This window comes from Dipodomys spectabilis, unplaced genomic scaffold (assembly GCF_019054845.1).
Source record: "Dipodomys spectabilis isolate Male_0828 unplaced genomic scaffold, ASM1905484v1 ptg000215l, whole genome shotgun sequence".
NCBI classification, from domain to species: domain Eukaryota; kingdom Metazoa; phylum Chordata; class Mammalia; order Rodentia; family Heteromyidae; genus Dipodomys; species Dipodomys spectabilis.
In genome coordinates, this window is record NW_024870892.1 from 11,451,917 (window position 1) to 11,475,913 (window position 23,997).

At 51.8% G+C, this 23,997-nt stretch overlaps 1 protein-coding gene across 1 annotated transcript in view; it reads right to left on the reverse strand.

Moving 5' to 3' along the window:
- Positions 1 to 23,997, reverse strand: part of Catsperd (cation channel sperm associated auxiliary subunit delta) — a 42,785-nt gene that overhangs the window by 6,365 nt on the left and 12,423 nt on the right. The window contains exons 9-18 of the mRNA XM_042697027.1: positions 19,911 to 20,061; positions 18,859 to 18,954; positions 14,767 to 14,849; positions 13,007 to 13,183; positions 10,050 to 10,163; positions 8,833 to 8,922; positions 7,984 to 8,042; positions 4,622 to 4,700; positions 2,894 to 2,946; positions 73 to 147 (exon numbers count right to left, since the gene is read on the reverse strand). Of these exons, the coding sequence (XP_042552961.1) occupies positions 73 to 147; positions 2,894 to 2,946; positions 4,622 to 4,700; positions 7,984 to 8,042; positions 8,833 to 8,922; positions 10,050 to 10,163; positions 13,007 to 13,183; positions 14,767 to 14,849; positions 18,859 to 18,954; positions 19,911 to 20,061 (977 nt within the window). The remainder of the gene's footprint in view (positions 1 to 72; positions 148 to 2,893; positions 2,947 to 4,621; positions 4,701 to 7,983; positions 8,043 to 8,832; positions 8,923 to 10,049; positions 10,164 to 13,006; positions 13,184 to 14,766; positions 14,850 to 18,858; positions 18,955 to 19,910; positions 20,062 to 23,997) is intronic.

Below are 23,997 nucleotides of genomic sequence, written 5' to 3' on the forward strand. Positions count from 1 at the left end.
GGCAAATGGGAGCACTGGGCTGGGGCGGAGGCCGGTGGGAGGGAGGGGGCCTGGGGGAGAGCGCCGGCTCACTTTTCCACGACGTAGGTGTAGTTCTTCTGCAGTTCCACTGCGTTTAGGATGCCCTTGGAGCAGGCAGAGATTTTGCTGAAAGAAAGAAGAGTGAGGAGCGGCCTGGCCCCGTGAGGAATGGACATGTGGAGCTGGAGGGGAGGAGGGTGGGGACCCCGGGCCGCCCAGCTGCTTTGGGAGGGAAGGGGAGAGAACACAGAGGGGAGGGGAGGGGAGGGGAGGGGAGGGGAGGGGAGGGGAGGGGAGGGGAGGGGGGTTCTAGCTCTATACACTGCCAGTACAGGATTCCCAGTCTTCCTTTTTTTTTTTAAATGGGCCTGGATGCTGTCCCTGAGCTCTTCAGCTCAAGGCACTCTACTGCTTGACCCACAGCGCCACTTCTGGTGTTCTGGTGGTTTATTGGAGATAAGAGTCTCACAGAGCTGGGCGCTGGTGGCTCACGCCTGTAATCCTAGCTACTCAGGAGGCTGAGATCTGAGGATCTCGGTTCAAAGCCAGCCCGGGCGGGAAAATCCATGAGACTCCTATCTCCAATAAACCACTAGAAAACCGGAAATGGCTCTGTGGCTCAAGTGGTAGAGCGCTGGCCTTGAGCTAAAGAGCTGAGGGACAGCGTCCAGGCCCAGGCTGGCTTTGAACCGTGATCTTCAGATCTCAGCCTCCTGAGTAGCTAGGATTACAAGTGTGAGCCACCGGCTCCCAGCTTTCTTCCTATTTATTTTGTGCCTGTGCTGGGGCTTGAGCTCAGGTTCTCATACTCTTGCTCAACTTTTTTTTTTGGTTAAGGCTGGCGATCTACCACTTAAGCTATACCTTCACTCCTGGAATATTTTGTTTGTTGGTTTGTGTTTTGGCTATGAGGTTTGAACTTGGGGCCTCGGCACTGGCTCTCAGCTCTTCAGCTCAAGGCTAGCGCTCTACCACTTTGAGCCACAGCACCACTTCCAGTTTTCTGGTGGGTCATTGGAGATAAGAGTCTTAAGGCCTTTCCTGCCCAGGCTGGCTTTGAACCTCGATCCTCAGATCTGAGCTTGTTGAATAGCTAGGCTGACAGGCGTGAGCCACGGGGCATCTGGCTGGAATCTACTTTTCATTTTGATTAGTTGCGTGCTTGCAGCAGGCCTGGCTTCCTGCACTGATAACTCCTTCCATCAGTCCATTGATTTGATACTTTTGTTTCCAGTGAAGAACCCAAGTTGATAAGTTTTATGTGTTTGATACAGGGTTTTGGAGTGTGGCCCAAGTTGGCCTTCCTGATCCTTGGCCTCCAGCTCCATGTCCTGGGTGCCAGGTGCCAGGGTGGCAGCTGCAACATTGTGCTTTGTTTGCACCGTTTTTTCATGGCCTACTGCTCCCCCCTTCCCCCCCCCCCCAGCCGCCATGTCCCCGCCCTGAGTGCCTCCCAGGTGACAGTGGTGAGGTGGGCGGGTGTCCCGTACCCTCTCTTGGCCCGGGGTTGGGGGTGGGGTGGGGGTTCTTGGGGCCTCCATGAACACGGGGAGTGAGGTATCTTTTTTGTTTTTGTCGATCACGGGGCTTGAACTCTGAACGTTGTCCCTCAGCTCTTCAGCTCAAGGTGAGCATTCTACCACGTGAGCCACAGCGCCACTTCCAGTTTTTTGGTGGTTTATTGGAGGTAAGAGTCTCATGGATTTTCCTGCCCCGGCTGGCTTTGAACTGCGATCCTCAGATCTCAGCCTCCTGAGTAGCTGGGATGACAGGTGTGAGCCACCAGCACCTGGCCTCTAGGGGTATCTTTGAACTCTTCAGGTGGTAAAGTGTAACAGCAACTAACTGAGGTGGGAGTGTTGGGGAGACCCAATTTGAGGAGGCTGGAATGCCCCCCGTGTAAAATATTCTCACCTCGGTGAGTCACAGCTTCCTTGAGCGTGCAGTGTCCTTCCTCCCCCCCCCCCCCCCCCCACTCCACACACACACTGGGGCCTGCAGAGGCCAGGTTCCAGCCTTCTCAGCCTGCACTTTCTGGGGTATGTGGATACAGGAAGCAAACAGCCCCCTTCAGATTTTTTTTTTTTTTTTTTTTAGCAAGGGATTCAAACTCCTGGCAAGGCACCAGAGGCTCACCCCTGTAATCACAGCGACTCAGCCTGAGATCTGAGGATCAAGGTTAGAAGCTAGCTAGCCAGGAGGGCTGGGAAGGTTGCTCAGTGGTAGAGCACTTGCCTTGCATGCCAGAGGCCCTGGGTTCGATTCCTCAGCACCACATATGCAAAAAGAAAAAAGCCGGAAGTGGCGCTGATGGCTCAAGTGGTAGAGCGCTAGCCTTGAGCTGAAGAGTTGAGGGACAGTGCCCAGGCCCAGAGTTCAGGCCCCATGACTGGACCCCAAAAAAAAAAAAAAAAAAAAAAAAGAAGCTAGCTAGCCAGGACAGGAAAGTCCATGAGAAGCTTATCTCCAATTAACCAGCAAAATGCTGGAAATTGAGTTGTGTCTCAAGTGGCAGAGCACTAGCTTTGAGCAACCAGGTCCTGAGATCAAGCCCCAGTACCAGCACACACGTGCACACTCAAATGCACACAGCTATACACACACACCAATTTAATACAAATAAGCAAAGGACTAGAAGATGAAATGGAGGAAGACAGGGCCAAACAGAAGAAAGAAGCCGCAGGTGGGAAACTGAGGCAGCCCTGAGCGTTGGGGTGAGCCCAGGGTCTCCAGTAAACTATTTAAGGGGTTATCAGGCAAACGTGGGACCCCTAGAATGACAATCTAACATTATTCGTCACCTGTCCAGCATGCGTCACCAGTGGTAAGCTGTTCACACCCAACTCCCCCCCCCCAGGCCTCCACGACTTACTTCTGCACCATGATCTTCTTCCTCAGGTCACAGCCCACAGAGATGAGTGTCGACTGCAGACAGACAGACAGACAGACAGACAGGCAATATGGTTCCACAGCCCACCACAGGGATACCCACGGAGAACGTGCTCCCATAGGCCTGGCAGAAGCCGGGCGTGGCTCGGTGCTGGGAACCCTGAACCCCACCTTACCACATCACCAAACCAGCAGCTTCTTGGGGAACAGGGTAGCTTGGAAGAACCCAGTTCAAACCTTTGTGGACCCCAGGAAGGGGGGGGGCGGGACAGGTGGGCAGCATGGAGAGATGGAAAGGGAGGAGCAGAGCCATGGGGATGCGCCTGGTAGCTGCAGGCATTGCGCTCTGTAGACGGAGGCGTGCTGCTCAGAGCAGCACCAAAGCATCTTGGGAGCCCAGGCCGGCGGCACCCACCTGTCACCCTAGCTACTCAGGAGGCTGAGATCGCAGGAGCACGGTTAGAAGCCACTGTGCGCAGGGAAGTCCATGAAACTCTTATCTCTGGTTAACCACCAAAAAGCCAGAAGTGGCACTGTGGCTCAAGTGGTAGAGTGCTAGCCTGGAGCAAGAAAACCTCAGGGACAGTGCCCAGATCCTAAGTTCAAGTCTCAGGACAACCAAAAAAAAAGGGGGGGGGGGACCCTGGGAGTCTGGAACTTTTTTTTTTTTTTTTTGCCAGTCCTGGGTTTGAACTCAGGGCCTGGCACTGTCCCTGAGCTTCTTTTGCTCAAGGCTAGCACTCTACCACATGAGCCACAGCGCCACTTCTGGCTCTTTCTGTGTGTGTGGTGCTGAGAAATCAAACCCAGGGCTTCATGCATGCTAGGCAAGCACTCTACCACTAAACTACATTCCCAGCCCAACATTTTTTTTTTTTTTTGCCAGTCCTGGGACTTGAACTCTGGGTCTGGGCACTGTCCCTGAGACTTTTTGCTCAAGGCTAACACTCTACTACTATGGACCACAGCACCACTTCTGGTTTTCTGCTGGTTCACTGGAGATAAAAGTCTTATGGGCTTTCCTGCCCAGGATGGCTTTGAACTGTGATCTTCAGATCTCAGCCTCCTGAATAGCTAGGATTATAGGCCTGAGCCACCAGCGCCCAACTGGGAATAATTTTATTTATTTATTTTGGATCAAATTTTATAATAAGACAAACAAATATCTATTGTTGGGCAGGAAGTAAGATTCATACCTAATTTGTGAATTCGTGATGAAATCTACATCAAATTGACCTTCTAAAATTCAAATATGATAAAACATAAGCAAGGTAGGTTTAGCATTTTAGCCATTTTTTCTTCAGTCATGGGGCTTGAACTCAGGGCCTGGGTGCTGTCCCTTAGCTGTGTCACTCAAGGCTGGTGTTCTACCGCTTGAGCCACAGCGCCTCTTCCAGCCTTTTCTGTATATGTGGTGCTGAGGAATCAAACCCAGGGCTTCATGCATGTGAGGTAAGCACTCTTACCACTAACCCACCTACCCAGCCCACTTTAGCCACTGGGCAGTGGCATTCACTGAGCCAGCCTGAGGAGCTCTGGGGTGACCAGTAAGGAATAGCACCCCCTGGTGGATGGCGAGGCACGGGAGCCAGCCAGCTCTAGGGCTCATGCTGGCCGGCCAGGACCAGGTCACTTTCACGTAGATCTTGAAGCCAGCCCTTGGGGCCCAACACTCCACTGCATGTGTGGTAAGAGAAGGCCTGGGGCCTACCAGTGGCTTCATGTCCACGCAGGAAATGTCCTTGTTGGCCACGTCCACAGTTAAGGTAGACAGGGTGGGCCGCTTGATGCTGCAAGACAGTGTGAGTCTGTGTTAGGAGTGAGCACTGTGCAGTGAGACCTGGTAACCTCCACCCACCATCCACCATCATCCATCCATCCATCCACCATCCATCCATAACAAGTATATTTCTTTTCTTACTCTTCTTTCTCTTTCTCTCTCTTTTTTTCTGGTCCTGGGTCTTGAACTCAGAGCCTGGACAGCGTCCCTGAGCCTCTCTGTGCTCAAGGCTAGTGCTCTACCACTTGAGCCACACTGCCACTTCCGGCTTTTTCTGTTTATGGTTTATTGAGCAATTGAACCCAGTGCTTCATGCGTGTTAGGCAAGCACTCTACCACTAAGCCACATTCCCAGCCCTCACACATACAATTTTCTAGTAACTATATTAAATGGAAACTTGAGAGGCCATTTATGAGTATTTTTTTCCTTCTTCCCCTCTTTTCCACCCGTTCTTCCCTCTCTTCTGCTATGTGTATGGGGTTCTGTGGGCCTAGGGCTTCCCACATCCCAGCTCCATGACGAGCTGTACCTCAGCTCATAAGTGAGCTATGATGGAGTGTGTGTGTGTGTGTGTGTGTGTGTGTGTGTGTGTGTGCACGTGCATGCTGCTCCTGAGGCTTGAACTCAGGGCATGGGTGCTGTCCCTGAGGTGTTTTTTCACTCAAGACTAATGCTCTACTAGTTGAAGCACAGCTCCACTTCTAGCTTTTTGCAGGTTAATTGGAAATAGATTCATAGATTTTACCTGCCCAGGCTGGCTTTGAACTGTGATCCTCAGAGCTGAGGCTCTGAACAGAGGTTGAATGCTGAGGATTACAGGAGTGGGTCGCCAGCGCCACCTAGTGTTTTTTTCTTTTCTTTCTTTCTTTTTTTGGTCGGTCCTGGAGCTTGAACTCTGGGCCTGGGCGTTGTCCCTGAGCTCTTCAGCTCAAGACGAGCGCTCTACCACTTGAGCCACAGCACCACTTCCAGTTTTATTGGAGATAAGAGTCTCACAGACTTTCCTGCCCCAACTGGCTTTGAACTGTGATCCTCAGATCTCAGCCTCCTGAGTAGCTAGGATTACAGGCGTGAGCCACTGGCGCTCGGATCCTATTGCTTTTTTCTTTTTTCCTGAAGACATATTACTTCCAGTTTCCCTTTGCTCTGTGCTGTGGCCACAGCTGGGACGTGGGGAGCTGCAGGCCTCGCAGGTGACATCAAATGTGGCCTTGGTGATGTTGGCTGGGGGAGGCGGCATGGTCCTGACTGAATGGTGGGCCAGCATGGAACCGGGGCCGGTCCCCTTGGTTCAATGGTGATCTCTGTCCCTGAGGGGTCCTCCCCAAGGACCATGGAACACTTGGTAAAGATGACCCCGGGGGTTGCTGGCAACTGCTCTGAAGGAGAGCGCTGTCCTGACTCCAAGCCCCCTCTCTGAGGGTTGTCCCTGGGAAAAGCCAGGTGTGGTGGCTTACACCTATGGTCCCAAGCCCTTCAGCAGGAAGGGATCTGAAGGATTGTAGAGGGAGGACAGACTTGGGGGCAGGGGGAAGAGAAAGAGAAAAGTTATCAGGGAAGTCCTCATCTCAGCAATCTGTGTGGTGGCACTCACTCAGCTGCAAAAAGCAAAGCAAAACAACGCAGAGGCGTGGCTCCGCCCTGGGGCGTGGCTCTGCCTGGGCGTGGCTCCGCCCTGGGGCGTGGCTCTGCCTGGGCGTGGCTCCGCCCTGGGGCGTGGCTCTGCAATAGCTCCTGGCTTAAGAGGTAGAGCATCTGCCTAGCTAGAGCAAGGCCCCGAGTTCAAACCCCAGTCGCGCGCGCGCGCGCGCGCGCGCGCACACACACACACACACACACACACACACACACACACATGAAGCCAATAACCATCACCACAAAAGAACACTCCTGCCAGGCACCAGTGTCTCACGCTTGTAATCTTAGCTTCTCAAGAGACTGAGATCTTAGGGTCACGGTTCAAAGCCAGCCCCAACAGGAAAGGCCGTGAGCCTCACTTCTCCAATAAACTACTCGGAAATAAAGCCAGAAGTGGTGCTGTGGCTCAAGTGGTGGAGCGCTAGCCTTGAACACAAAGAGGCTCAGGGACAAGGCTCAGGCCCAGACTTCAGGCACCAGGAACAGAAAAAAGAAAAAAAAAGGAAAAAAAAAATAAAAAGAATACTCCTGCTGTTTGATCCTTGCCTAGCTTTGCAAGGAAGAGCCCGGTGACCCTGAGCGCCACGTGTGGGGTCTTGTGGGGTTCCTCTGGCTCCTGCTAGGTACTGTCTCCCCTCTACCCTCCAGGTGCGGGCCCTTGGTGGTCCAATGTCATCATCTCTTGCAATGGGGACTCGCTGGCACCCCCATCGTTCATGCCATGCACAGCTGGAGCCTGCTGTCAGAGGAGAGCAGTTCCCAGGGCAGACTCCATCCAGGGGGGGAACTCTGAACCGGGGTCCCCTCGTACTGTGTTACACACAGGAAAGCTGGGCTGGAAACAGATGGAACCCCTCCCTCCCTCCATTTTGCTTCCCCTCCTTGCTGAGTAGCTGTGCTGCCATTTGCTGCCTGCTTGCTTACCATGGTGGCAAGATATACTGACTTACAATTGAACATGGTGGCCAGGTGCTGGTGGCTCACACCTGTAATCCCAGCTACACAGGAGGCTGAGATCTGAGGATCATGTTTTGAAGCCAGCCTGGGTAGGAAAGTCTGTGAGACTCTGATTTCCATTTAACCAAAGAAGCCAGAAGTGGAGCTGTGGCTGAAGAGGTAGAGCACTAGCCTTGAGTAAAAGAGATCAGGGACAGCGCCCACGTCCTGAGTTCAAGCCCCAGGACCCAGTTCAGCCACATCAAGTGGTCCTGTGGCCCGTAGCCTTTCCCACCCTCCACCTGCAGACCTTGCCACACTGAAGCTTTGTCTCCATTCAACTCTACCTCCTTTCTCCTCCCAGCTGTTGGCGCTCATGCATTTCCTTTCTCTGGATCTGAGAAGTCCTGGGAGCTGCAGCGGGGGGTTACTGTGGTGTGTGTCACTGCCTGTGTCTGCTTTGTCACCTTGCCCAAGCACCGTGTCCTCACGTCTCTCCGCATTGCACTATTAAAATGTCCCTTTTCATGGCTGAGTGATATTCCCAGCACGATTGGATGGGCTGTGCTGTGCCACCCTATGCTGGGCACAGAGCTCGCAGTGTGTGGAGACCTTCCTGCAGTGCCTGAGGGTGGGGCTTGCCTATATGGCAATTCTGCCTCTAATTTTCTGGAGGCAGTGTGATTGGCAGAGTAGGTTTTTTTTACTCCCAGCTCACCTGGAGGTAAACTTGGGGTCCGTCCTGCCCGAGTGCTGCTGCTGCTCCAGTTTAATGTCCTGAGGAACAGGATGGGGGTGGGGGAAGCGAAGTGTCTGAACAGGGCTCCGCTAGACGTCAGGGTGGGGTGGGCTCAGGTGGGGACAGCGCCGAGGAGCCCCCCATGCCCCCTTTTCACATGACACCTCCCAGTAAGCCGGGGCCTCAGGCCTCTCTCCCCTGACTCCCCCGTGTTGTGACAAGGGACACCAAAAGCATTTGTCCTGCAGACCCCCCAGTCCGGCCGAATTGTGACCCGTCCTAGCTCCTAGAGCCCTGTCAAGGTGCAGGGGCCCCCAAGTGGACCTCCTCAGAGGCCAATTACCCCCCCAACCCTTGTGGGGTTCCCTGTGTGACCCAAGTGACCCCGTGGTTGGGGCGGGGCCAAGGAGGAAGGTGTGGACTCTGGGGGCGGGGCCTCTGAGGGCAGGCTTCCCTGGGGGCGGGGCCTCCGAGTGTGTGGACTCCCAGTGGTGGGGCCTCGAGGGGCGGGGCACCCAGGGGTGGAGTTGCATGGGGCAGGAATTCTGAGGGGGCGGGGCCTCCTAGGGCGTGGCTTCGCTGGGCAGGGCCTCCGAGGGGCGTGCTCCCAAGGGGGCGGGCCTCCTAGGGCGTGGCTTCGCTGGGCGGGGCCTCCGAGGGTGTGGACTCCTAGTGGTGGGGCTTCAAGGGGCGGGTCCTCCTGGGGAGTGGGCTATCCGAGGGCTGGAGTTACTGAGGGCGGGAACTCTGAGGTGAGGGGCATCTGACAGCAGGGCCTCCCCAGGCGCGGGCATGGCAGGTCCGGGCCTGCGGGCTGCCCTCACTCACCAGCCTGTACTGGGTGTTCCCATCCAGAGTGCTCCCGAACTCACTCATGGTTGCATGCAGCCCCAGAGAGTGGGGGTTGCTCACCATCACCTGCAGGCTCGTGGGGGGGGGGTGCGGAGAGAGACAGGCTGCCACACGGCCAGGGACCCCAGCCCCATCCACTGAACCAGCTTCTGAACCCAGGGCAGGCAGGCCTGGCCCCCGCAGCCCGGCTCCTGGGCCTGGAGGACGGGAGACCTAGCCCACGCGTGTGGTCCGGTTCAGGCTCTGTCCCCGCGGGGACGCAAGGGCCCAAAGGCCATTTTGCCTGGTTCTCAGACATGCAGCTGGCCGTGAAGATCCTCACGGGGCTGGGGGTGGAGGGGCTCCGTGCTCAGTGCTCGCCTGGTATGCACAGGGCTCTGCCTTCCAGCAGGATGAAGTAAAAAAATAAGGGGATGAGGTGGAGGGGAAGGAGGAGGAGGAGGAGGAGGAGGAGGAGGAGGAGGAGGAGGAGGAGGAGGAGGAGGAGGAGGAGGAGGAGGAGGAGGAGGAGAAGGAAGAGGGAGAGGAAGGAGGAGGAGGGGGAGGAGGAGGAGAGAGGAGGGGGAGGGGGAGGGGGGGAGGGAGAGGGAGAAGGGGGAAGAGGGGGAGGAGGAAGAGGAGGGGAAAGAGGAGGTGGAAGAAGAGGAGGAAGGAGAAGAGAGGAGGAGAGAGAGGACAATAACTAGGACCAAGGGCAAGGAGGAGGAGGCAGTGGGGAAGGAAGAAGAATTCATGGGGAGGCTCAGACAGAAGGGAGAGAAGGTGGCTACCACAGTGGCTCACACCTGTAATCCCAGCTACTCAGGAAGGGGAGATCTGAGGATCACAGTTTGAAGCCAGCCTGGGCAGAAAAGCTGGTGAGACTTCTATCTCCAAATAACTACTAAAAGAGCCAGAGGTGGTGCTGTGGCTCAAGTAGCAGAGTGCCAGCTTGGAGAGAAAAAGCTCATGAACAGTATCCATCTAGGCCCCAATATTCACATTCACACACACACACACACACACACACACACACACACACACACACACACATCAGCATGCAGAGGTGGCCAGGCTGGCAGAAAGGCAGGCAGGGCCTGAGAGCCTGGGAGACCATGGTGGTGGCTGGGTGGCAGGAAGGCAGGGTGGGTCCCAGGTGCAGAGATGGGTTAGGCAGCGGCTGAGACTGTGGCCGAGTGCTGGGACTCACTCACTAGTGGAATGGGGGACGTGCCAGGCCGCGGAATGAAGAAGGCTGACAGAAGCAGGCTGCTTTTCATATCGATGGTGTAAAGGTCTTCATCAAACTGGCCCTCCAGCAGCTCTATCTAGGTAGGAAGCAAGGCCTGCTTAGGAAGGGGGCATCTCCAGGCCCCACTCCCAGGGACAATGAGCAAGTTTGGAAAGGTGATACAGGGGTCTAGGGTTAGAAATGTGGGGGCCTGTCTGCTCAGCTACCTAGGCCTTGGGCCCAAAGAACCCTGCCTGTGAATAGTGTCCCCTCAATCTCTAGGCAGTCATGCCTGGGGTTTCTTTAAGCCTGCTTTGTGAGTGCTTTTGCTTCTCCTTCTGAGTATGCACACATGCATGCAGGCACATGCGCAGTACTGGGACTTGAACTCAGGGACTGGGTATTGTCCCTTAGTTCTTCCTTACTTCCTTTCAGTCTTGTTCCTTAGGAAAGTCTATGAGACTCTTTTTTGTTGCTGTTGTTGTTGGTCATGGGGCCTTAACTCTGGGCCTGGGCACTGTCCCTCAGCTCTTCAGCTCAAGGCTAGCAGTCTACCATTTGAGCTACAGCACTACTTCCGGCTTTTTCTACTTAGGTGGTGCTGGGGAATCAAACCCAGGGCCTCATGCATGCAAGGCAAGCGCTCTACCACTGAGCCACCTTCCCAGCCCCATCCATGAGACTCTTACTTCCAATTAATCACCAAAAAGCTGGAAGTGGGGCTGTGGTCCAAGTGGTAGAGTGGCAGCCTTGAGCAAAAAAGCTAAGGAATATTGCCCAGGCCCTGAGTTCAAGTCCAGGACTGTTGAGCACACACACACACACACACACACACACACACACACACACATACACACACCACATACAACACACGCCATACACACAGCAAACAACAAAAACAAAAACAAGGGGCTGGGAAGGTGGCTCAGTGGTAAAGTGCTTGCCTTGCATGCATAAGGCCCTGGATTTAATTCCTCAGCCCCACATAAATAGAAAAAGCCAGAAGTGGTGGGCAGCAGTGGCTCACACATCCTAGCTACTCAGGAGGCTGAGATCTGAGGATCATGATTCAAAGCCAGCTTGGGCAGGAAAGTCCATGAGACTCTTATCTCCAATAAAACACTAGAAAACTGGAAGTAGCACCATGGCTCAAGCAGCAGAGCCCTAGCCTTGAGCTGAAGAGCTCAGGGAAGAGGGACAGGGCCCTAGCTCAGAGTTCAAGCCCCACGACGGACAAAAAAAGAAAAAAAAAGAAGAAGAAGAGATAAGGGAAACTGAGTGGCATGGGAGAAAAGCAGGCATGGCAGTTTGTCTCAGAGTTGGGGTGGGGGGTGGGGCATACGAGCTCCTCTCCTTGTGGTACAATGATTTGAAAGGTGCCTCATGGTTTTCTGGGTCCTGCGGGAGAATCTGGAGGTTTCTAGAGGCATCTGGGTAGAGCTCCAGGTGAAACCAAGGACACATGAGATGTGGAGTGGGAGGAAGGAGGAAGGGGCTCCCTCATGGCATGACTTGGCTTGTAGATCAAACCCTACCTGAAGCTTTATCTCCTTTACACTTTTTGGCTATGTGGGTCAACAATGGACCAGGACCATCTGGTTTGGATTTTCCATCACTTGCAAAACAGTGGATCCAAATTCACAATACACATTTCCATGTTTCTTTTCTTTCTTTCTTTCTTTCTTTCTTTTTTTTCAATCTTTTGGACTGGGAAAGTGGCTTACTTGCCAAGGCCTGGGTTTGATTCCTCAGTACCACATACACAGAAAAAGCCGGAAGTGGTGCTGTGGCTCAAGTGGTGGTAGAGTGCTAGCCTTGAGCAAAAAGAAGCTCAGGGACAGTGCCCAGGCTCTGAGTTAAAGCCTTAGGCCTGGCAAGAATTTTTTTTACTCTTTACTAAGTTAGTTTAGCATCAGAGGGATCCTGATGCCTTGGTGGGTATTTTGAGCTAAATCAAATAACCCTCTCTAAAACTTTAGGGAGGAAAGCTAGTGTGGAGCCATCACCAACTGCTTACAGAACTAAAAGGGTTGTTTCACTTTTTTTTTTTTTTTTTAATTGTCAGTCCTGGGCTTGAATTCAGAGCCTAGGAACTATCCCTGAGCCTTTTTTTTTTTTTTTTTTTTTTGCTCAAGGTTGGTTCTCTACCACTTGAGCCAGAGCTCCACTTCCAGCTTTTTGGTGGTTAATTGGAGATAAGAGCCTCATGGACTTTATTGTCCAGGCTGGCTTTGAACCATGATTCTCACATCTGAGCCTCCTAAATGGCTAAGATTATAGGTATGAGCTGTCAGTAACCGGCTGTATTGGTTGACATTTTGCCTTGTCCTCCGTTGCTATAATTAAGTACTGGAGGCCAAGTGATTGATAAAATAAAGGGGTTTGTTTGGGTCATGGTTCTAGTGGCAGGAGGATGAGGACTTCTGGGCTGCATCTCAACATGGGAGAATGGAACAGGACCTGACCACATGCACAAAAGGACCAAACCCATGGGGCTCCCCAGATAAAGAGAGAGAAGAGAAAAGTGGCGATCCCTTCCAAGATGGACATCCCAGGATCTGAACACCTTCCACTTTTACAAGGGCCACCTCCTCTCACCATCATCCTGGGTCTGAGTATTTACTGCATGAACCCACGGGCACAAAGCATGTCCCAACCTGAGCAATGCCCTGGTTCCAACGACATGGAAGGAAGTTGGGAGGGAAGGAAGGGTGAATTCCTTTCTGGTATCAGGGTCATGGAGACCACAGGGGAAGGTCCCAGGTGACAGGGCTGCTAGACCTAGCTGTGAATCTCAGCTTCCGAGGGCACAGGGTGTGCCTTGGCTGGTGCTTGGCTGTCCTAGTGGAGCGCTTTCTCCCCCTGGGCTTCCAGTGGTGCGGCCTGGGGCAGGCTGGGTGGTTTCTCTGCAGGTGTCTACAAGGTCACAGGGCCGCCTACCTTGCACTTCTCAATGTGGAGGTTGGGGTCCATGAGAATGGCCTGCATGTTCATAGAGCACTTCTGGAAATCGAAAGCCGCGAATGCCGTGTCCACAACCGGGGTCAGGATTTCCAGCATCCCTGAACTATGGAATGTCAAGGCTGCCTCCGGAGACCACAGGGACTGGTCTACGAGCTGGGAGGGAATGGAAGAACTTCTGAGATCAGTTCACTCTATTACTTTTTTGTTTGTTTGTTGGTCTCGTGGGGCTTGAAATCTGGGCCTGGGCACCGTCCCTCAGCTCTTCAGCTCAAGGTCATCGCTTTACCACTTGAGCTACAGCGCCATTTCCGATAAAAGATAAAAGTCTCATGGACTTTCCTGCCCCAGCTGGCTTTGAACTGCAGTCCTCAGATCTCTGCCTCCTGAGTAGCTAGGTTACAGGCGTAAACCAACAGTGCCCAGGTAACTCATTCTATAATTTTTTTTTTTTTTGTCAGTCTTGGGGCTTGAATTCAGGGTTTGGGCGCTGTCCCTGAGATTTTTTTTTTTTTTCCTCAAGGCTAGCACTCTACCACTTTGAGCCACAGCACCACTTCTGGTTTTCTGGTGGTTATTGGAGATGAGTCTCATGGACTTTCTTACTAGGGCTGGGTTTGAACCATGATCTCCAGATCTCAGCCTCCTGAGTAGGATGACAGGTGTGAGCCACCAATGCCCAGCAAAATTCTCTCTCTCTCTCTCTCTCTATGTATATATATATATATATATATATATATATATATATATATATATATATATATATTAGTATGTGCTACTAGGGATCAAATCCAGGGCCTCAGACATGCTTGGCAAGTTCTCCACTATTAAGCTACACTCTCAGTCATACTACTTGGTAATGGAGTTAATCTCTTTGTGTCTAATTCTGTGTGTGTGTGTGTGTGTGTGTGTGTATGTGTGTGTGTGTGTGTGTGTGTGTGTGTGTGTGTGTGTGTGTACTAGGGCTTAAATTTAGGACCTTGCAAACTTGTTCAACTTGCTTGCTCAGCTGGCACTCTTATTACTTGAGCCATACCTCCAGTCCAGCATTTTTGCTGGATAACTAGAGGTTATGTTCTCTCAGACTTTTCTGCTAGTCTTTTGTTTTTGTTTTTGTTTTTTTTTTGTTTTTTATCTGTCGTGGGGCTTGAACTCTGGGCCTGCGCACTGTCCTTCAGCTCTTCAGCTCAAGGTGAGCGCTCTACCACTTGAGCTACAGCGCTACTTCCAGTCTTCTACTGTTTTTTTTTTGGAGATACGATCTCATGGTCTTTCCTGCCCGGGCTGGCTGTGAACCTCGATCCTCAGATCTCAGCCTCCTGAATAGCTAGGATTACAGGTGTGAGCCACTGGCTCCCGTTTTGCTAGTCTGTTTTTAAACCATGATTTCAGATCTCTGCCTTCTGAATAGCTAGGATTACAGGCTTGAGCCAGCAGCGCCTGGCAGATTACTGCCCTTTTGTTGTTTGTTTGGGTACTGTCCCTGAACTTCTTTTGCTCAGAGCTAGCACTCTACCACTTAAGCCACAGTGCCACTTCTGGCCTTCTCTATTTATGTGGTATTGAGGATTCTAACCCACAGCTTCATGTCTGATAGGCAAGCACTCTACCACTAAGCCACATTCCCAGCCCTGCCCATTTTTATGACTAAATAACGTGACATCCAGCTTCAGGCAGTAGGTGAATATGTCCTTATTCCTTCCCAAGGGGGTCTGGATGTGCTTTTGCTTTGTACCTACTTTGATTGCAGGAGTAGACAGGAATCCCAGATTCCCATAGAACAAATTACTCTCCCGTGTTAACACTGCCAGTTCATTTTCATCTGAGAAAGACAAAGCAAAAACAAAAGTCATGATGGTCATTCCAAACACAAAACCAAACCCCACATTTCTTCAATTGTGTAACCCTGCAACTTCCAGCGGGAGGAGCTAGAGCGGCTACAGAATGCCACAACCTAGCTTAGTGCATGAACAAGCTCAAATTTGTCCATGTATCTCTTTATAACACACAACAGTCAGTGTCAAGCCAATCAGAAGCAGCCAAGCTTCAACCAATCACAGGCAGCCAACTGACTGGATCTTGTCCAAATAAGGCAACCTGCCTAAGTGGAGACAATCAGCCCTTGGACTTCACAGTGGGCTTCAGCCTATCTTAAGCCTGGGGTGTGAGCAGATGAAATACTGGCTCTTGATGCAGGGCTGGCTGGGCTGAGGAGCCCCCAGATCCCCCTGTTTCTGATGGACATCCAAGTTAGCTCCATTTGAGGGCAATTCTCATGGTAACTACATTCCCAATGGGACTACTGGGTTGTGTAGGCATTGCGTGTTCATTTTTTGATGAATTGCTGAGTTGTTTCCCATAGGGGTTGTGCCATTTTGTAGTTTATTTTGGTCTTTTCTTTTTTTTTTTTTTTGATCAGTCCTGGGGCCTGGGTTCTATCCCTGAGCCTGTTTCTGTTCAAGGTTAGCGCTCTACTACTTGAGAGTTTTTGCTTTTTGAATAGTTTATTGGAGATAAGAGTCTCACAGGGGCTGGGAAGGTGGCTCAGTTGTAGAGCGCTTGCCTTGCATGCATGAGGCCCTGGGTTCCATTCTTCAGCACCACATAAGCAAAAAGAAAAAAGCCGGAAGTGGCACTGTGGCTCAAGTGGTAGAGCGCTAGCATTGAGCTGAAGAGCTGAGGGACAGTGCCCAGGCCCAGAATTCAAGCCCCACGGACCCCCAAAAAAAAGTCTCACAGATTTTCCTGCTCAGGCTGGCTCTGAACTGTGATCCTCAGATCTCAGCCTCCTGAGTAGCTAGGATTACAGGCGTGAGCCACAGGCACCTGGCTTCCCCCCACACACCTTTTTTTTATCAGTCATGGGGCCTGAACTCTGGGCCTGGGCACTGTCCCTCAGCTCTTCAGCTCAAGGCTAGCGCTCTACCACTTGAGCCACAGCACCACTTCTGGGTTTTTCTGCTTATGAGGTACTGAGGAATCAAACCCAGGGCCTCATGGATGGGAGGCAAGCACTCTACCACTGAGCCACCTTCCCAGACCTTTTTTTTCTTTGTTAGTCATGGGGCTTGAACTCAGGGCCTGAGTGCTGTCCCGAGTTTTTTTGCTCAAGGCTCGCATGCTACCACTTTGAGCCACAGTGCCACTTCTGGTGTTTGAGTGGTTCATTGGAGATAAGTCTCACAAGCTTTCTTGCCTGGCCTGGGTTTGAACGGTGATCCTCAGATCTCAGCCTCCTGAGTAGCTAGGATAACAGGCCTGAGCCTCAGGTGCTTGGCTCTACTGTGTTTTGAACTCAGGGCCTGGCACTTACTAGGCAGGTACTCTACTGCTAAGCCACACCTCCAGCCCAGTTTTCTTTCCTTTTCTAAATGATGTTTTCCAGTGCTGGGATGGTCTTCAGGGCTGTGCACGTTCTTGGCAAGTGCTCTGCCATTGTATTTCCCACCAGCAGTGCATACCACTTCCAATGTCTCTACATTTTGTTATCATTTGACTTTTTTTCTGTAATCATAGCATTCCTGATGGTGTGTAGTGGTTCCTTGGTAGGTTTTGTTTTTTGTTATTTTTTCCTATGCCAGTCCCAGGGCTTGAACCCAGGACCTGGGTATGTCCCTGAGCTTCTCTGTTCAAAAGCTAGCACTTCACTACTTAAGCCACACCTCTACTTCTAGCTTTTTGGTGGTTAACTGGAGGTAGGGGGCTCACAGATTTCCCTGTCTGGGCTGGCTTTGAACTGTGATCCTCAGATCTCGGCCTCCTGAGTAGCTAGGGTGAAACCATCGTGTGGCTTGTTCAGGTCTCAATGTGCATTTTCCAACTTCCATGTCCACCACAGCATTGCACACAACAGCCAGTGTGGAAACCTACATGCCCACACAGGAGTCAAAGGATAAAGAAAATGTAGTCTGTCCACACAACAGAATATTATTTAGCCTTCATAAAGGAAATCCTGCCATGTTCTACAAGAGAGATGAATCTTGAAGTTGTTACAGTAAGTGAACACAGCTACTCATGAACACATGCTTATGAGCTCACTAATATGTGGAATCTAAAACAGTCATAAAGACAGAGTGGGCCTGGGGCATAGGACATGGAAATTTGCTATTCCATAGGTAAGACGTTTCCGTTACAAGTTGGATGCAGGTGGTTTGGGACTGTCATCCTAGCTACATGGGAGGTTGAGATCAGGAAGACTGGAGTTCCAGGCCAGCCTGGTCAGCAGGGTATGCAACACCCCATCTCAGTAGAAGAAGCTGAGCAGGGTGGTGTGCACCTGTCATCCTAGCCTAAAACATGTCACAACCCAGGCAGGACTCCAGACCCTCTCTCAGAAATAGCCAGTTTGGCCAGGTGCCGGCAGCTCACGTCTGTAATCCTAGCTACAAAGGAGGCTGAGATCTGAGGATCGTGGTTCAAAGCCAGCCCAGGCAGAAAAGTCTGTGAGATTCATATCTCCAATTAACCACCAGAAAACTGGAAGTGGCGCTGTGGCTCAAGTGCTAGAACGTTGGCCTTGAGCTGAAGAGCTCAGGGACAGTGCCCAGGCCCAGAGTTATAGCCCCACAACCGACAAAAAAAAAAGAAAAGAAAAGAAAAAGAAAAAAGAAGAAAGAACTAGCTAGTTAGTTCAAAAGAGGACTGGAGGCAGGGCGTAGTGGTACAGCACTTGCCCAGCAAGCATGAGATTGAGTTATTGAGTTCAATTCCAGTACCACCAAGAAAACAAAGCTTAGATATGCAAGGCTGTTACAGAAATCTGTATAACACTGTGTTTTGGTTAATGATAAAGTTAAGAGGGCTGGGCATTGGTGGCTCACACCAGTAATCCTAGCTACTCAGGAGGCTGAGATCTGAGGACTGAGGTTTAAAGCCAGCCCAAGCAGGAATATCTGTAAGACTCTTATCTCCAATAAATTATTCAGATCAAGTGGGAAGTGGTGCCACAGCTCAAGTGGTAGAATGCTAGTCTTGAGCAAAGGTGGTCTGAGAACAGCATAGATCCTGAGATCAAGCCCAGGACTGGCACAAAAAAAAGAAAAAAGAAAAAAAAGTTGTCAAGAGGGCAATTTTATAGGACGTTTGCTTGAAGAAGGCAAACTGTAGGATAACTCACAGCATGATGCCATGTGTATGGAAGGAACCAAAGAAGGAAGGAAGGAAGAAAGGAAGGAAAAAGGGAGGGAGGGAGGGAGGGAGGGAGGGAGGGAGGGGGGAGAGAGGGAGGGAAGGAGGGAAGGAGGGAGGGAGGGGGAATCCTTGTAGAGATGATTCTAAATATTCTCTTCCCCAGGGCAGTATTTAATATGTGTGAGTCTTTATTTGGAGGACTAAAGTTGATGGCAAAGACACACACACACACACACACACACACACACACACCACCCATCATGAGTTCATTCCTGCTGAATTTGGTTGTATATGTGCCATTACTAGAACTTGAATTCAGGGCCTCTTCCTCTCACTTGGCTTTTACACCAAGGCTGGTGCTCTACTACCTGAATGACACCTCTACTTCCCGATTTTTGTTGGTTAACTGGAGGTCAGAGTCTCACACACTTTCCTGCCTAGGGTGGCTTCAAACCACTCAGAGCTCAGCTTCCTGAGTAGCTGGGATTACAGGCTTGAGCCTCCAGGATAGCAGCATCTGGCCAGAGTACCTGGCCACTCATGTAGGGATGGCTCTTTTAATGAGGAACCAGATCATTTTTGGGTTTTGTCTGTTAGGCCTTTGACAAACAACTTCTGCACATGGGATAGCTTGGGACTACAGGCTGGCGGCCCTAAGCAGTACCCAGGTTTTTCGAGATCCCCATCAGAGCAGTACCCACTGGCAGCGATGTTGTGGATGGTGATGTTGGTATCGAAGATGGAGGGAAACTGGATCTTCCCTTCTTGCTGTAACTGGACAGTGTTCACAAGCTGACCTAGGGAGACAGTGGACAGTGACCTCTGAGGCCTGACCCCATGAAGACCCAGGCATGTGGCTCACAACCCAACTGTGATTTTTATATTTCCTTAGGAATTTTGCAGGGTCTGCCCTCAAGCTCTGTCTCCCCTGCCTCTGCAGTAGCTCAGATTACCAGCATGAACCATCACACGTGTGCAAAGTGATTTCTTTTTATTTCTTTCTTTTTTTTTTTTGTCACTCATGGGTCTTGAACTCTGGACTTGGGTGCTGTCCCTCAGCTCTTCAGCTCAAAGCGAGCGCTCTACCACTTGAGCCACAGTGCCACTTCTGGTTTTCTGATGGTTTATTGGAGATAAGAGTCTCACAGACTTTCCTGCCCAGGCTGGCTTTTAACTCTGATCTTCAGATCTCAGCCTCCTGTGTAGCTAGGATTACAGGCGTGAGTCATGGGCACCTGGCTTGAACTCAGGGCCTGGGCACTGTCCCTGAGCTTCTTTTTGCTCAAGGCTAGTACTCTACCACTTGAGCCACAGAGCCACTTCTCGTGTGTGTGTGGTACTGAGGAGTGGAATCCAGGGCTTCATGCATGCTAGGCAAGCACTCTTACCACGAAGCCACCTTCCCAGCCCAGCCTTCTAGATCTTTCTGTCTGGAGTAATGCTCATTTCTAGGTGGATGCTCAACGTTTAGCGGGTACCCTGACACATCTCATTCAAGCAAGATAGTATGAGGTTCCCTGGACCAAGAGTAGGGGCCTCTGCCAGCGGCTAGTGTGTATGTGTGAGTGTGTGTGTGTGTGTGTGTGTGTGTGTGTGTGTGTGTGTGTGTGTGTGTGTATCTGGACCTGTCTGTCCCCCCAGCCCTACTAGGAAGGAAGCAGAAGGGGAAGGGAGGGCAGTTTCCCCGGGCAGCACCTGGGCCCCACCCCCTGCCTGGTCAAGTCGCAGCCCAGTCCCTCCTATGTTCCCTTACCTGAGTTGGGAGACACAAACAGGTTGTTTTGGCTCCAGAGGATGATAAAGCCCTTCTGGCCCGGGGTGAGGACGACATTCATGGTATCTTTGTATGGGAAGGCCATGCCCAGGCTGCGGTTGAGTGGGTAGTCCGTGTATTGGAACATGGCCTGGGAGAAGGAGACACCTGTGACCCAGGCGGCGGCGGCGTTCAGCTTCCTCCCTGGGCCTTCATCCTCTGCTTCTCAAAGTGAAGCCCTTCCAAGGCCAGCAGCTGTCCCCTGGGGCCACTCTGCCCTGGAGGGAGGGGGAGCTAATCTGGGGACCTGTGGCCACAAGGAGTGGGGGAGCCCCCAGGCATGGAGTGGAAGCCAGGACACCCCACCCCACCCCAGGGAACAACCTGGCCTGAAATGTGGGAAACCCATCAGCGGCCAGCTCTGATGGGCTCAGGTCGCCTCCACCGTGGGTTGGATGTAGTTAAAGATTTCCAGAGGTTCATGTGCTGAGGTCTGAGCCCCAAAGGCAGCAGTATTAAAAGAGGGTGGTGCTTTAAGGATTAGGTTACCCACCAAAGGGACTAATGCTTCTCTCCAGAGTGTGGGTTAGGTTTTCCAGGATTAGACTAGTGACTTCTACAGCAGCTTGTAGTGCATGCCTGTAGTCCTAGCTATCTGGGAGGCAGAGACACAAGTATCCCTAGTTTGGGGTCACCCGAGGCAAATATAGTACTACCAAGAGCCTGCTGCAAAATAATGAAAATAGGCCAGGCTCCAGAGGGTCATGCCGGTAATCCTAGCTACTCAGGAGAGATGAGATCATGGTTCAAGATCCACCTGGGGGAGGGGGGGGGGGGGAGGAAGTCTGTGAGACTCTTATCTCCAAAATAACCAGCAAAAAGCCAGGCTGCAGGAATGGCTCAAGTGGCCAAGTGCCAGTCTACCGTGCAGGAAGAGGAGTTGAGGCGGCAAGGGCACTGGTGCAATCTTTGGCACCAAAAAAGAAGAAAAAAGGACAAGTTGTTATAAAGCAGCCCCTCCTCTGTTATCTTTCCTTATAAGGTGTCTGGTTTGAGGTGGTCCATATTTTGTTATATTTTTTTCCCTTCACTACTGAGGATGGAACCCAGTGCCCTGCACTGCCCAGGCAAGCCCTTTACCGCTGGAGTTACATGCCCAGTCCTCTTAGCTTCCATTCTGTCTTTCAGAATAAAATCTGGCTACCTTTGCCTGGGCTGGCCTTCAGCTGGTGCTCCTCCCGCCTCAGCCTCCTGCATGCTGGGACTGTGGGTATATGCCACCCTGCCCATCTCACAACCCCTATTCTTTCCAGCCTTTGGTTTTAGTATCAAGTACAAATTCCCCTATGTGCTTTCCAAAGCCCTCTGTCCTCCAGATATCCTGGAGGGTCCTAGGACAGCCTGTGTCCTTCTGACAACACCTGAAAGGGTGGAATTACCAACACTAGCCTGAGGCTGGGTGTGGTGGCACGCACCTATAATACCAGCTACTTGGGATGTGGCGATTAGGAGGATCAATGTTGGAGGCCAGCCTGGGCAGAAAGAGGGCAAGCACCTATCTCAACCGGTCAAAGCTGACTGCGGTGGCTCACACCTGCCAACCCAGCTAGGCAGATAATGTAAATAGAAGCATGCCCCCACCCCCCCACCCCCCTGGCCAGCTCAGGGATAAACTTGAGGCTCTTTTTGAAAAATGATGGGCTGGGAATGTGGCTTAGTGGTCCAGTGCTTGCCTAGCATGCATGAAGCCTGGGTTCGACTGCTCAGTACCACACACAGAGAAAAAGCTGGAAGTAGTGCTGTGCTCAAATGGCAGAACGCTAGCCTTGAGGAAAAAAGAGCTCAGGGACAGCACCCAGGCCCTGAGTTCAATCCCCAGGGCTGGTCAAAAAAGAAAAGAAAAATAATGAATGCAGAAAGGGCTGAAGGCATGGCGGCAGTTGGTAGAGTATCTGCCTAGCAAGCTCAGCTCAAGTTCAAACCCCAGTACCTCCAAAAACCAAACCAAATAAAAACTGACCATCCTCTTCCCAGGACAGGAAGGAGGGAGAGGCCCTACTGAAGAGGCTGAGTGGAGGGGTCCCCTGGCCCCAGCTCCTCCCATAGTGCCCTCATCCCCACAACAGCCTGTCAGGAGCACAAGTGCTGTCACCTGGGAGGGGCCAGGCAAGGAACCAGCCTGATAATGCTATGCCTTCTCTCTCTCTCTCTCTCTCTCTCTCTCTCTCATGGCTCACTAGCTTGTTACTATTCTTTCACATGTTTGTCGGCATCATGGGCTATATACTGTGGTTTCATAAATGCAGACATCATGGCAGGAGCAAACCTGCCCCCTGTGTCACTCCCTTCTTCCCCCATCCCCCCTCCCCTTCTGCTCCCTGTGCCCTCCTCCTCCAGCATGTGGAGAAATCTAATAAAGGATCTTCAGTTGGACAAGCCCAGAGCGGGGTGGAATGGAGGGCTGGGCTGGCACAGTTCTGGCTAGGAATCAGAACGCACAAAGCCGTCCTCAGCCACAAGTGGTGGTGTACACTGGGAGGCTGAGGCAGGAGCATCTCAAGGTCAAGGTCAGGCTGGACTGCATCACTGAGTTCCAGGCCAGCTTTGGCTATAGTGAGACCCGACACTGTCTAGAAGCAAACAAGCAGGGAACAAAACAACAACAAAAAACTAGTAAAGAGCCGGGTGCCAGTGGCTCAGGCCTGTAATCCTAGCTACTCAGGAGGCTGAGATCTGAGGACAGCAGTTCAAAGCCAGCCTGGACAGGAAAGTCGGTGAGACTCTAATCTCCAATGAACCACCAGAAAACCAGAATGGCGCCTGGCTCCTAGTGGTAGAGTGCTCGCCTTGAGTAAAAAACAGCTCAGGGACAATGCCCAGGCCCAGAGTTCAAGCCCCACGACTAACCAAAAACAATGCAAAACAAAACAAAAAACTATCAAAACACAAAAATCCTAAAAGGGCAGGGAGAGGGGTGCCGCGGGAAGCATGAAGTTGCCACCCATTCTACCACAGGAGATCAGCAGGAGTGCCTGGTGAAGACAAATATGTTGTATAAAGAGAGAGGGGTGTGGTGGTGCACTGTTGTTATCCTAGCTAACCAGGAGACAGAGGTGTGAGGATCTCGTTCTGCAGCTATCCTGGGCAAAATCAGAGGACCCTATCTGAAAAATAAACTGAAGCCTACAAGAGGCTGGGAATGTGGCTTGCCTAGCAAGCAGGAGTCCATAAGTTCAATCTCCATCGCCCCAAACAGAGGGACAGGAGTGAGTGCTTCCAGGCTAGGAAGGCAAACCTGGAAAAGTGCCCCTCCTCACCCCGGAGGCCTGGGACACTTGGAGGCACTGGCTGGTCACCCAGGACCTCCTCCTAGGAAGATGGACCTTCTTGAGACAGGACCAGAAATACAATCTAGGTTTTTTTGTTTTGTTTTTTTGTTTGGTTGTGGGGCTTGAATTCAGGGTCTGGGCCCTGCCCCTGAGTTCTTTTGCTCAAGGTTAGCACTCTACCACTTTGAGCCACAGCACCACTTCCAGTTTGGGGGTGGCTCATTGGAGGTAAGAGTCTCATGGGGATTTTTCTACCAAGGCTGGCTTCGAACCACAATCCTCAGATCTCAGCCTCCTGAGTAGCTAGTATTACAGGGGTGAGCCACCGGCACCTGGTAATCTAGGAAATTTATGATGTCTACAGGGGACAAAGCAGGGCTTAGCTAGGGGAACAAGCAAAGGGGCGGTGGATACTTGTGGGGCAGGCTCCTTGAACCTTCACTTCCTTTCACTTGAGCCTACCACTCAGGACCTTCTACTCAAGCTACAAGACCCTTCACAGAATTTCATGGTCTCTTCTGCACCCTCCAAACCATGACGCTGGCTCCCCTCACCCACGGGAACCCTAGTGGCTTTGTCTGCAGCAATCACAGGGCACCATCTTGTAACCACTGTGACACTACCTCATCTCCCCACTCAGAATGGGACTGTCTCCAGTGGCTCTCTTTCAAACTTCAGTCATACCATACATCCCTTTTGTAATTTCTGCAAGACTTGGCTACTGATGACTTAGCCTCTCTGTGAGTTGGTTCCCATTG